We start from the raw sequence: 13,612 nt of genomic DNA, 5'->3' as shown, positions 1-13,612 counted from the left end.
GCTGCCCTGGCTGCGCCGGAGCAATCTCCTACGATCGGCACGCCAACTGCTGAGGCACCTATGAGTCGAACGACAGGATCGTACCCTTCCCCCCTGTCCGCAAGCACCGACCGTGGTGTCCGATCTCATCACCCGTCTTCTGATCCACCGGCTCCAACGAAGCAATCACCGGAAGTCGTTCAGCATGGGTATCCAGTTGCCGGCCCCTCTCGCCGATCTCGTCTGGTGCCCGCTAGTCCGCCCCCAGACATAGACGACCTCGACATCGAGGAAGCCGAGGGAGATGTGACAGATGTTGAGGAGCTGGTCCCCCCTTCCTCTCCTCCCTTGCCGAAGAGCGCTCCCGCGCCTCGGACTCCCCGTCGACTTGCCCCACAGCCAAGTGTCGAGGCCCAGGCCGAGGAAGCCATGCAGGGGGTCGATCTCGACGCCATCTGGTCTCCTTCTCCATCACCCTCTCGATCTCCGCCTCCCCCGTCAGAGTTTCTCGGCCGACCTGCTAGGAACCTGGTCTCAGCCCCAACCTCGACGTCGAGAGCCAGCGATCCCACCGCAGGCGTCTCTGATGCTGGCGCTCTAACGCCCCGGGTACATCAGATCGAGAAACAGTACGCGTGGAGTAAGGAGGTGAACCAGAAGCTCCGACAAGTCTTCATGTTGCCCAACTTCCGGACCCACCAGAAGGAGGCAATCGACGAGACCATGGCAGGAAGAGATGGTGAGAGCGGATAGTCGCTTCGTGCTGACAGTAGTCTTCGTACTCATGCCCACTGGAGGAGGGAAAAGCTTGACCTGTGCGTTGTTCCGCTGGTCTATCGCTGACTGTCATAGACCAGCTTCCTGCCATCTGTTCTCAAGGGAAGACGAGAGGTGTGACGTTTGTTGTGTCTCCATTGATCTCCCTCATCAACGACCAGACACGCCACCTCATCAAGCGCAACATCCCCGCCATTGCGTATACCGGAGATCTCACGCAGGCGGACAAGAACATTGCGCATGCGGAACTGGATCGCCCGGTTCCTTATACCAAAGTCGTGTACGTGACGCCTGAGATGCTGTCCATGGGTAGCAGGATCCAGGGCATTCTGCGAGGATTGGAACAGAGGAAGCAGCTTGCGCGGTTCGTCATCGATGAGGCGCACTGCGTTAGTGGATGGGGTCATGATGTGAGTTCGTCCGAAGTGATTACAGAGCTGACGGTAGTTCCGGTCCGATTGTAAGCCCTTACTACCAAAGCGATCACACTGACCGACCCAGATCTGAAGTTGCGGGACCTGCGAAAGGACTATCCCGGTATCCCGATCATGGCCCTCACTGCTACAGCTCCTGAGAAGGTGCAGGACGACATCATTCGCGTGCTTGGTATCAGGGGCTGCACAGTACTGAAACAGTCTTTCAATCGGCCCAACTTGCACTACGAAGTGAGGCCGAAGCAGAAGAATGTCCTTGAGAAGATAGTAAATTTCATCAAGACTCAAACCCAGGGAGTCAGCGGCATCGTCTACTGCTCGTCCCGAGAGAAGTGCGAGATCATCGCCAAGGAGCTGCGCGATAAGGATATCCGAGCCTGGCATTACCATGCTGGTATGACGAAAGGCGACCGTCGCAAGATCCAGGAGGGATGGCAGGAGCACAAGTTTGAAGTCATTGTGGCCACGATCGCTTTCGGGATGGGTATCGACAAGCCCGATGTACGATACGTCATCCATCACAGTTTGCCGCGTTCTCTCGAGGGTTACTACCAGGAGACCGGCCGAGCGGGCCGCGATGGAAAGAACTCGACCTGCATCCTGTACTACACGTATGCGGACTCGAAGACGGTGCTGAACTTGATCAACAATGACCAGAACTTGTCGCGACCACAGAAGGAACGCCAAACGGATGCTTTGAAGGAGGTGCTGCGATTCTGTCACAACAAAACCGACTGTCGACGAACGCAAATCCTCGCTTTCTTTAACGAAAGCTTCAACGCGGCTAACTGCAATCAAGGGTGCGACGTGTGCATGGACCGTGAAAAGAATAACATCGTCGTCGAAGATGTTTCTGCCGATGCCAGAGCCGTCGTCGAGATGATGAAGGCGTTCAGCAGTAGCGATAGGATAACAATCATCAACGCTGCGGACTGCTACCGCGGTGCCAAGGGGACTGCGGGCAAAGATCTGGACCGGAACCCTCACCATGGAGCTGGGCAGCATTGGGGTCGCGGCGACGCCGAGCGTCTCATCCAGAATCTTGTCATTGAAGGCTGCCTCAAGGAATACATTATAGCCAACCGGAACGGCTGGAGCAGCGCTTATGTCACGGTGAGTCCAAGTAACGAAGCGGTCGAGAGCTGACGCGATCAGCTTGGACCCCACGCTCAAGACTTCGTGAACGGTCGCCGAAAGTTGATGATGGACTTCAGTCAGCCAGCGGCGCTCAAGGCGAAGAAGGCAGCAAAGGCTTCTGCTGGTACTGCCACTGGTACCACAGGTCAAGCTCGGGTCGTGCCTCTGGCCCAGCTGAAACAGTCCAAGCAGCCCGTCTCCAACCCACTCAGCCGGAAACGTTCCCGGCAACAGATCATAGAAGAGGAACAGGCTTTTGACGATTCAGCGTGGCCCAGCGACGACGACTACAGCCCGGGGGAAGAGCCCGCGGTCTCCGGTGCTACCGTCGCAGGGACGAGTACGAAGAAGCGGAAATCCACTGGCAACGATGGGTCCACTGGCAACGATGGGCCCCCTGATCTAGAGCAACAGTGCTTCTCTGAGCTGCAGGCCCTCAAGAGCAAGGTAGGTTTACCACCCCATGCCCGGCTCTCTATTGCCTCGAGTTACAGCTTCCCTGTCTTCGTTTGCAGTCGACTTACGCGTCCCAGCACGGCTTCCCGCTTTCCGACGAACTCCTCCAGATGCTTGCAGCGATTATGCCTACCAGTGAGTTGAACTATAGCGCGCCGCACTTTGCTGACCTGAATTTACAGACATGCCAGCGCTCCGACAGGTCGAAGGCTTGCCCGCGGGCTTGCTCAAGGTAAGGTTCGAACATCCGCTGCACTGCATGCGGACCCACCCCCGGCATATGGGATGTTGGGCTGCAAGCGGGAGCGGTACTGAGCGTGAATGCGAGGCTTACGCACATCACCAGGACTACGGAACAATGATTCTCGGGATCACCGTCAAATATCACGAGCAGCGTAGCGGATCCAAACAGTGAGTGCAGTTCGGGTCAGGACTGGCGTCAATTGCCAGGTACATGAAGCTTGCGTATGTGGTGGTGACTATGGCGGCCTGCGATACGAGCGTCCGGCGATGCTGGGAGTACGACGCGTGCTAATGAATGCAGAAGTAGGGAAACCCTGACCCAAAATCAACGAGGGGCTGCCTCCATCCAATCCTCACGGCAGAACGTTAGAGACAGATTGGGCGGGTTCGCATACGATGGCAACTCCAGCGCCCAACCGACTGCAGTCCGCCCCGCAGCGAGTAATCGCAACAGCGGCGCAACCGGGGGCGGGCTAGGGCGGAATAGAGCGACGCTTGCGAAGGGAAAGGCTGCCGCTCGGCCCCGGTTTTAGATTAGTCCACCAGCTCTACCTCTCACCTAGACCGTATCATGTAGCCAATGTATCATTAACATACCGACGACTGTTACCGATGTCAGGCGCGGCAGACCGCGTTGCGCATGTGCCTGTGGGTAAGCCGTATGAGGGAACAACGGGAGCGGTGGCGCAGCTAGCTGAGACAGTGAAGAGCGACGATCCTCCTTGCTGAATTGAAAATGCGCCCAACGTCCCGGGTGAGGAGGCACGCAGGATACCAGTGACAGCCTTGGGAATCACAATGTCAGCGTTGTTCGGGCACAGCGGTGCCGAGCGGGCAATGACGCCGCGGCGCTGAGTCAGTCAGGTCTGTCTGTGACTGTGCCGCTGATCGGAGGAAGGAGTCGATGGCCCTCGAGGGTGCTGCGGATATATGAGATAGTCCCTTGCGCGCCACCCAGGTCATGCTCAGGGCGGGAGGGATCAGCGGTGAGTTGTTGCGTGTGCGGGGTCGGTCAGTTTGTTCAGAGGTCGAGGGTTTGTCATGCTGGCCGCGCTCTGGTCGCGCTAAGATGTACGCGCCAACGTCTCGGTTGATGGACGCGGTGGCGCCGCCGTATACGCTTGGCGGGCCGGCGGTTGAACTAGCAGGCTTGCAGGGGTGCCGTGGACGGGTGGTACATACGGTCCATCTGTGTGTGTGGAAGGTTATAACGTCTGGGGGGTGCGACGCCCGATTTTGAGACACAGAGAAGTACGACTGCAGCAGTCACCGCTTCGCTTGGTGCCGCTCAGGTGTCGCGCGCTTCACGCCATGGCAATGACAGCGCGGCTTATGCAGTAGTGTAAGCCCCCCATGGCGGGTGAGTACCCTTGCAGTGCGTTGAAGACGTACGACCATGTCTAGGATGAGGTGGGTCTATCAGTCTGACACCTCGCCTATGCGCTTGTGTCGCAGCGTACGACGGCAAGTGTGCTGAGAAGAGAGTGGCGTGAAGTCACGATCGGTGCGACAAAGGTGTCAGGACCAGCGGACAAGACACTGGTAAGCGTATGCACATTGTGTTTCTGGGCCCACACTCTCGTTAAGGCTACAGAGCATGAAGCTAAGTTTCGCGCTCTACATGCTTCATGCTCTACGACAAATGGCCGCGAATGGAGTGATCGTAACTCAACGCTGGACGGAAGCTGACGCAATGGGTGCGCACTGATGCAGAGAAAGTTGGCGCAGTGCACTTAAAAAGGGGCATACAGTGCGTCGGACGTAGAAGTAGCGAGAGAACAGAGTTCATATCGCGCGATTACGGTGTTGTACGCACTCTACTACGCACTCTCCAACGCAAGCCGATGATCGAAGTTTGGACGGGCAGGGCGCGGCGCAGGTACTACGGTTTGTCACGGCGTTGCTGACCATCCTCCGTGCTCGCCTCTCGGGCATGGGGCGCACAAGCGACTTGAAGCCCGCAGAGACATTGTGCAGTGTCCGATGGGACGTCTTGCTCTCAGAGGAATGCGAAGTCTGCCTAATTGACAGGGAGCAGGGCAATGCCAAAGGAGTCGTACTAGTGTCCCTTTCGCCACTCACCTCGAGGACATGGGTTGGTAACCTGTACGCTTTGCGAACAGCCTACCGGCGAACAAGGTGGTATGCTTGTCCGTGAGTAGCGAGGCTCGAGGCATGAGCCTGATGTCACCGAGCGCGCCGAGACAGCGCCTAAGCGGCGCAAGAGGAAACCAAACGTGGTCGACGGGCGCCGGACACCGAGAGCAACCCACTCCTTGCTCCCTGTCGGACGTGCGTACTCGGTTTTCGGCAGCAAAGCGTTGCATGCGCTCTACGCAACCCACGGCGCATGCCCCGCCCCACTCTTTTATCGTTCATGGTTTCGCCAACATGAGGGTCGATGTCCGAAGCCCGCAAGTCCGATGGACTATGCCCGCCCTTTGCCCATGTTGGGGCCGTAGCGGTCATCACCAGCGAACGGCCGTACGGTTGAACTCAAGCTGCCAGGTCCGTGTGCCACGAGGCTTAACGGCGTTATGCCTGACAAGCAACGGCGTTGGAATCGGCTCTTAGCTTTACAATCTCGGTCATGGCGGGCTGTTGGAAACGTTCACGCCGTCGACTGAGCGGCTGGCGGATGTACGATGCGTTCTAGTGCGAAGCGGCACTGCCTCACTAACTGGCTCGTAACGAGCGCAACTAGCCTGAAGTATACACCAAAGAAGAGGGAGTGTTGACTGGCTCTTCGTAGGTGGTGACAACTTCGCAGCGCGCGCCGAGGGCCCAATGTGGCTCAGCCGATAATGGATAAGAGCTACGCCGTAAAGCCACGACGCCTGTTATGCAACTCGGGGTGGATACTTGACGGCAGCTGCGGCTTTCTGAAGGGCCATGGCGAGTCTAAACCAGGAAGCAGTACGGCAAGCCGCGCTGTGGCGCACCACGTTCTCGTCAATAACGAGAGCCTTCAGCCGGTGATCGGCTGTGGCGTCGGAGGCGAGTCGCTCGCGAGAATGACAGCCGGTCATCCGCAATAGGACGAGTGCTAGCGACCTAGCCATCGGCGCCGGAGGCCTTCCCTTCATGCCTAAATGAACGCAGGGCCTTGCCTTCACGTTCAAATGAACGCAGGACTTCCCCGCGAAGGGCCGTGCGCTGGGTTCTGGCACTATGGACGTGCGCTGACACACGACACTGTCCTACGCTAATAAACTGCTGCCGTGTCCAGAACCGCCGCGCAGCAGAAACGCAGGACGTTAGCGCCGGACTCTTCCTGCCTGTTGGCTGGACGCTTCATCGGCGGCTAACAGAAACAGGGAAGGCGGGGCGCTGGATGTTTCACCATATTCCCGAGCGTCCGAGGATCCTGTCCACTTTTGTTCCGACATCCGACCGTCCCTCTGCAGTACGTCAAGCATACGACACTGCGGCACGCATACCTGGTCTACTCGTGCGTTGGCCGAACAGGTGCGCAAGTGAGATGGTGAGGTCTACCTGACCGAACATCTGAAGCGATACTACCCCATTACTTGCCCGGCCATCTGGTTGAAATACCCACTCTTCCTCAAGGGCCTTTGCACCACCGTCAGGATTGTGGGTGATCAATACTCATGGTGCACAGACAAGTGATCGCCCGGTGCGATGGACTAGCGCCCCGTTGAAGCAACTTAGCACTTGAGACGTGCAACTCATATGAGCACTCACTGACCTGCGCTAACGCTGCTAGCGCAGCAGCCCACCAAATTTGAAACTGAATACACATGAAACACGGCGCAGATGCCTCTTCGGACGCGTTGAAACACACTGCGCATCAATCACTGAGGATCGCTCTGTGACGGTGCCCACTGTGCGCCCACTTCAACCGTGATTCTAATACACGAAAGTGAGGGTTCATCCGACGTAGGTTGGGCGGTCGTAGGTTGGTGAGTTTCGCAAAGGTACGGAAGACTTCTCGTCGTTGCGCTAGAGAGTTTGTCGCTCCCTTGGATGCAGCGTCCATTGTTTCGGTTAAGCTCGCTCAGCGCTCGCTCACTCGATCGCAGTCGTTGCCGGACATACAAGACATTGAGTGAGAATGATTGGAGTCGGCCAAAGTCATACAATACGGTGATCAATGAAACATATAAGCAAGGGCGTGACAGTTGCCTATTGGACGTGCACACGCCCCCACAATGATCGACAGTCGCCTGGTATCATGCTAGCGCCGGCTAAGCATGTCTCGGCACTGTGGATCTTGCGAATTAGCTTTTGGAATCAATTTTAAAGCCTGGGCATTTGTCTCGCAATCTGTCGCAGCGTGCGCCGCAGCTCCGACATTTGATCACAACACCAAGTGTTCGCGGACCTCAATCTCTTCAAACGAGGCAGGCTATTCAATGCCTGGCCGCACGTCGGGTGGACATAGCTGAGACAGACATGAAGTCTGACAGGGAGGCACAGAGGCACGCTCGGCACCATGCGGCCGACCGCTGTAGGAAGAGCAAGGAAAGAGAAAAGTAAGGGTTTCCAAGCGGAAGTCTGGACTTGCAATTTAGAGGTGCAGATTAAACTCTGCCAACCAAAACCGTAACGCTGCCTCCAGGTTTACCTGGGATCCTGACCCCGCTGATGGACATGGCGAGCTCGCTATCTCATTCGCAGTGCACAGCGCACATTGGCGAGCGACTTAACGTGGTCGATACGTGGTTTTGCACGGGCAGTTTAGCTCTGCCGCCGCGTGCTGTTCACTGCGTTCACTGCTGTTCGGTGTACCTCGTTGTAACGGACCGTTACACCCAGGCACTACCTGTCCAGTGTGCTGCCGGATATCGCCCGGCTGCAGAGTGCACATGTGACGGTTCTGCTGCCTTTACGTTGCCCTCCTGGCCGCTGGCCGCTGGCGCTGATAGCTGTCGCCCCCGGGTGCTTATCGGCATGCTCGACTCGAGCACCCCCCCGACCTCGCCTCCCGGGGGTTCGGATCGGAGGCTGCTGGTGCCTGCACTGCACCTGCACGGATACGAGTGAATTGTTATGTACGCAGCGGCCACGCGCCCTCGCCTAGGGCTCTAGCTCGAATCCGAAGCCAAAGCTCCTGCAAGTTCCCATGAACCTTGTTCGACTACCGCTGCGGTTGGTGCTTGACATTGCATAGAAGTCTGAGACGCAGCTCAGCTCCTCCACGCCGGTTGAGGTTGGGTCCCAGGCCTAGGGGGCCACGCGGAAAGGAGACATCGCGGGTGCCCCAGCTTCATGAATTTGGCACCCGCGAAGCTTCTAAAGCTCGCTTGCTTCGAGTGAATCACGAGACCACAACTGAATAGTCGGTCGTGTTGTTTGTTGCAGAATCCAATTGATAAGTTTGAGCTCGCCGCTGTGTTTTGTTTTGGTCAGCCCACTCCTCCTTTGTTCGGATGCAGCTGCGTCGCAACGAGTGATCAAGCTCCGATCAGTGAGCTCCACAAACGCAGCTGATTTCCAAGTCAGCCCGCTGGTAACTGAGAATATGGGAGGCACGGACTGATACCGAACACATCCAGAGCGGCAAACATCGCCAGGCCCGTCTCTCACGGCGCCAGGAGTAGAAGGCACTCCTCGTGCCAGGCCGGGCTAAATACGAGGCCATACAGACTGGCTCGTACAGTTCGATATGCAGTCCGTCGATGAGCCGTTGTCCAGACCGCCGTGCCAGCCGTGCCACGTCTGCCAAGGCCCGCGTGCCCCGAGGCCCTCCAGGCCCCAGGCCCCTCAATGTCTCCGGACGACGAAAATCTTGCCCAGGACCGTGGAACCAGCACGCCCCTGTACGAGATGTACGAGAGAGTACGAGAGGGGGCGCATGTGTGCAAACTCTAATTCTCCGCTGTCTCCCCCATCCCTCCAGCACCGAACGGAGCGGGAGGTCCTGGGAGAGTGCGTATGAGAGTGCGTAGCCCTCAAATGTGTGCGGGCTTCTCTCGGTGGCATCGAACATCGAACACGGAGGCAGGCGGAGCGCTGCTTCCTTGAAATGAGGAAAGGAAGGCGGAACTCAGGACATGATGTGCATGCGGTCTCACGAGGACAGGACAGCGAAAATCACAGTAAGGTTCATGCACCCTGCTGTCTCTTCCCCCTCATCCTCAAACTGGGCAGAACCAGAAGTCCAGAAGTCCGAAAGAAGGTTCTACCCCCAGGGCTTCAGACGACAGGTACTTCCACACTCGGTGGAAACATAACATCCACTGTCCCTAGCTCTGCGTATGCTACTGGTTGCCCCTAAACCTCACCAAGGCCAACGGAGCGAGCTGGGAGGTGGTTTCAGGAACATCCGTTCCTTTTGGATTTGCGTCGCAGAAGCACCCTTAACCTGCGATGTCCTCAGCTTTCGCCCGCCCACAAAGTAACCCCAGACTCGACTCGAGTGGCGACGTACTACACCGCCAGTGCTCCCGTCCGCGTACCGTCTGCCGCGAGTGCCGCTTTCCCTCGCAGAACACGAAGATATAACCTGCATGCCGGCCCCTCGGAGCTTTCGACCGCGGGGGAATGGGGGACGTTTGGAACCTGGCATGTACGGCGGGAAGAAGAAGCTGGTGACAATGGGGTTTCATCTACGCCTGGGCAGCTGTCACCCGGCGGTCACCTCTGAGGCAACGTGTGCAAGCCCTTGCAGACCGGCAGACCGGCAAATCGGCACGAAACGTTACTTATGCCTGGCCGGTTTAAGGTTGTTCAGTTTTGACCTCGAGCACATCCGCGCACTGACCGAAACTCGTCTCCTCCGCGTGCCTCGGGCGACCTCTTCCCCATCCCCAGAACCTCATGAACATGGCCGGGGCCGTTTGGGGTAGCGTCGGGGGCGTGTCTGGGATGGGCTAGCAGGAAGTCTAGACAACCAGGAGTGTCTCGCGAGCTGGTCGGTCCTTACATAGGATGTCTGGAGTGTTGCACAATCGTCTGAAGAGTGCGCACATTCTTCTTCCAACCCGGCCAACCAAGTTCGATACGATCCACCGATCGAGTGTAAAATATCAGTCTTCAGTCGATTCTGCAGATCCAACTTCTAGGCGGCGGTGACCGCAAGTGCGACGAATGCCGGACATGAGCCCGCAGAAGGTACAAGCAGGTACAACTGGACAGCAGCCCTCATTGTCTGGCTGGGTGGTGGCCCAGGGCCGGGGCATGCGAGGCACAAGGAACGGGACTGGATGGAGGCATTGACGATCTTAGATCAATTCATCCATTCACTCTGTGCCCATTGTGCCGAGCGGCTACCCAGAATGCTGCACGGCCACCGACACTTTCAGGCATACCGTTCAGGCTGCATATCATGCCGTCGGGATCAGTCCTAATTGCGTTGTTGAATGTAGATGCCGAGATGTGCGAAGCCATACTCCTTGCCTGGCGGATGTCCAGGTGCATGAATAAGAGTTGTCAGATGATCCTGAACTCGGACGCAACATGCATCTTTCTGTCGGGTCAAGGGGATCTGCCGGATGATTTGCACTGCAAGCTGTTACGAGATCGGGGTCATGCTCCGTGCGTTGGCTGGAATCGCTCGGGCACTCTGCAACGTAAAGCGGAGGTATGTGAACGATGCAGTCGGCGGGTGTGCGTGCAAAATCGTCCAGCTAGCCACCTCGCAGCAACGTTCGCTGCGCTCACTGGATAGGTGTGGATGAAATGTTTCTGCCAGAACTCCTGTGCACAGCGCCATCTTGTTTCGCCGAGGATACGACGTGCGACAGCTCGGAGACCTATAATACTGGCCAAACCTAAATTCTCGGGTTTCATTACGCACTCCCTTCGCCGCACTGGTCGTGCGTGCGGCGAAGGCGGCGAGGTCTGCACCTGTGACTTACCACGGCTCAGTAGTGTCTCAGCTGGATCGGTGGCCGCTGACTTCGGCCGGTGCGTATGCACCTGGCCAAAGACTGGGGAGGATCTCACTGCGCACCCGCTATTGGGGGCCACCGGGCAAGGATCCTGGACAGGACAGATCTGAGACTTCGTGCTGCGGGTGAGTGGGTCAGTGACAGCATGTGGCGCAGAGTTTCCGAACTACTCGCCGTTCTCATGAAGCCATAGATCCTGCGAGGCTCAGAGCCACCACAGATCGTTACTCGCACCAAAGTTCCGCAGACCTGCAGAAGCACCGAGGGAAGCACGACCATTACTCAGCTGACCTGATTCCTGCGAGGGGAGTCACCAGGGGTGTCACCGCGACACGTTCTGACCGCCGACTCGCCTCAACCCTATCACGCGGTTCCAGAGTTGCAAACCTGCTGAATGCCTAGGTCTTGGTGGAGCTTCTGTGTCAAGTTTCACTTGTGGCATCCGATGCATGTGTACCCTCAGCGCTGTTGACGCGCGCCTCGATGCACGTTGGACTCCACTGCGTATGCTCCCAGACGAACCTGCGCTAGCTCCCCGCTCGACCTGGCATCCTCCGAAGCCCAGGCCTGTCAGCCCAGTCGTTTCCATCGGTTAACCATAGATTGTCTGAGCTAGAACGTGCACAAGTTTGCGGGAGAAGGATCTTTAGGCTCAATGTTTGCGCGGTACATAATCTTAACACCCACACAGCGGTCTCAGACACAATCCCACTCACACAACTCTAGGCGGCCCGAACTTTCCCCGCTCAGCCGTTCAGACTGCAGAGTGCAATCTAATCAAGGCGTTACCAGTCCCCGACATTACATTGCGAACGCGAAGAACGCGTTGCAGTTGGTCTTGCTTTTGAGACATCTGACTGGTTACCAATAGCTCAACCTGCCCTCGCGTCAAGTGCAACAGCCATCGGCAAGCCGGACGAGCCGAGGCGAGCCAAGCCTCTCAACGCCATTGTCTTCCCCTGCGTGGGTCCTGTGGCGTTTGTGGTTAGCCGACACACCCTTCCTCATCATAGGTACGTCGGCCTCTTGACGTCTGTGCTGCTGCATACTTTGCGTGCATTGCTTGCCAGACTTTTGTTCGTGTTGCTGGTCACTGATCGAAGTAGTTCTCAGCAACAGGTGTACGTACGTCTACCCATCGGAGAGACAAGCCTTCGGTTGGTAGCGTGACTCCTTCTCATCCTCCGATCAGCTCATTGTCGTTCCTGCGATCTTTGGTCGCGTCGCAACCCCCAGCCTACCACCTTTGGCTTGGCCGTACCTTGCGACACAGGACCACGAGGTAAACGGTCACATCGACATTACCTACGGTCAGCCAGACCAAACACACAATAACAAACCGGTCCTGTGTGATCTTCCGCGAGTCACCATTGTATCCGGCTGAAACCATTGATCAGTTATATCTGGTGTATTGGTGAGACTGTTTACACTCTTCCGTTTACTTCGAATCTTTTTTGTGCGCCCCACAGCCTCGGCCCACCGATCAGCCTTCGTCTGGCCCCAGCCCCGTGACAGACGGCACACGGCACGGACAACTCGATCTCCGACGTGCGCGGTAAGGACGTCACGACGATCACCAGCACCGGAAAGCATTCGCCGCAGCCCGGTCGGACACGGCACGGCTGTTGACTTGACTCGCGGGAATTTGTTCATTGCATTCATCATTCATTGCGACCAGAGACATTCCGTCGCCACCGTATAATTGTCGGACCCGCCAGCCTCACCTTCCCGCCCGCCGATTATTATTATCATTGTTCCACTTTCAACTGGCGGCTAACGGACAAACCAACACGTCGGTGGCCCAGTCATTACAAGTGGAGGTACCCTTCCCCGCCGACCTGTCTACCCAGACTTTACGTCCACGAACCAAAGTTCAAAGCATCAAGGTCGCAGCACCTCTTCGCCCCGCGCTCGTTCATCTGCCTCCCCTTTCCCCCTCCTCTCCCGACGCGACGCGACTTGGTTCACACAGCACTACGCCACCGACTCCCTTAAGCTCGGCGCAAGCGACAAACCAGCATTCCTTGCTCCACCGACGCACAGGCCGCCTGTGTGTCTTCATCTCGTAACCTGCAAATCGGTGCAAGCCGTGCGGCCGCGCAACGCGCAGCTGTGAGGGAAGGCAGGGAAGACGTCCAGGATTGAGAATCGAGGCGCGAAGGGTCAGTACCCAGCGGCGTTGTCTCGGGTGCATTGCGGTTGCTTAAGCTGTGAATAGAACCAGGATCAGAGCCGCCGCCGCCGATACCCAGACACGACCTCCGATCACAGCTCTGTCTGGTGCCCGACGGCCGACATCTAGCGCTCGCATTACCGTCAGGATTTGACAGTACGCGCTGAGGATTGAAGATTGAGGAATTCGCAACGCCAGGCTGACCGCGGTGCAGCCCGTGAATCCAATCCCAAGCCCCTGGTACCCGTCGGTACTCTAGTCAGGGCACGAAGCAAGGTGAGTTCCACAGGTGTCGGTCCTGGGTGATATTAGAGCTGACATGGATTCCTTATGACTTTTTCGGTATACCGGTTAATTATCGATTTTGCCTGTCCTACTGTGCTTGCTTGCCTGCTGCCTGCCTGGTGCTCCTTGGCCGTGGACCGTGGTACCGTTGACCGTGTTGTGCTGGGTTGAACTGGGTTGTGGTAACCTCGGGGTGGGCCCTGTGCTTTGGTTTTCGTGCCGTTGTGCCGTACGTGCTCTGCGTGACTGCCTGGTTTAATCGCCTGGGCCGT

At 57.3% G+C, this 13,612-nt stretch overlaps 1 protein-coding gene across 1 annotated transcript; it reads left to right on the top strand.

Annotated features, from left to right (window-relative positions):
- Window positions 1-60: 60 nt before the first annotated feature.
- A1Q1_07066 (uncharacterized protein) lies at window positions 61-3,198 on the top strand (the record flags this gene model as incomplete). The annotated part of the gene is made up of 6 exons (XM_014327315.1): window positions 61-718; window positions 832-1,166; window positions 1,266-2,303; window positions 2,346-2,774; window positions 2,822-2,918; window positions 2,966-3,198. 6 exons carry the CDS (start codon window positions 61-63, stop codon window positions 3,196-3,198), a joined length of 2,790 nt encoding a protein of 929 aa, XP_014182790.1.
- Between the last annotated feature and the right edge of the window lie 10,414 nt (window positions 3,199-13,612).

Source organism: Trichosporon asahii (genome assembly GCF_000293215.1).
Source record: "Trichosporon asahii var. asahii CBS 2479 unplaced genomic scaffold scaffold00009, whole genome shotgun sequence".
Taxonomy (NCBI): domain Eukaryota; kingdom Fungi; phylum Basidiomycota; class Tremellomycetes; order Trichosporonales; family Trichosporonaceae; genus Trichosporon; species Trichosporon asahii.
This window is presented reverse-complemented; position numbering and strand designations above follow the sequence as displayed.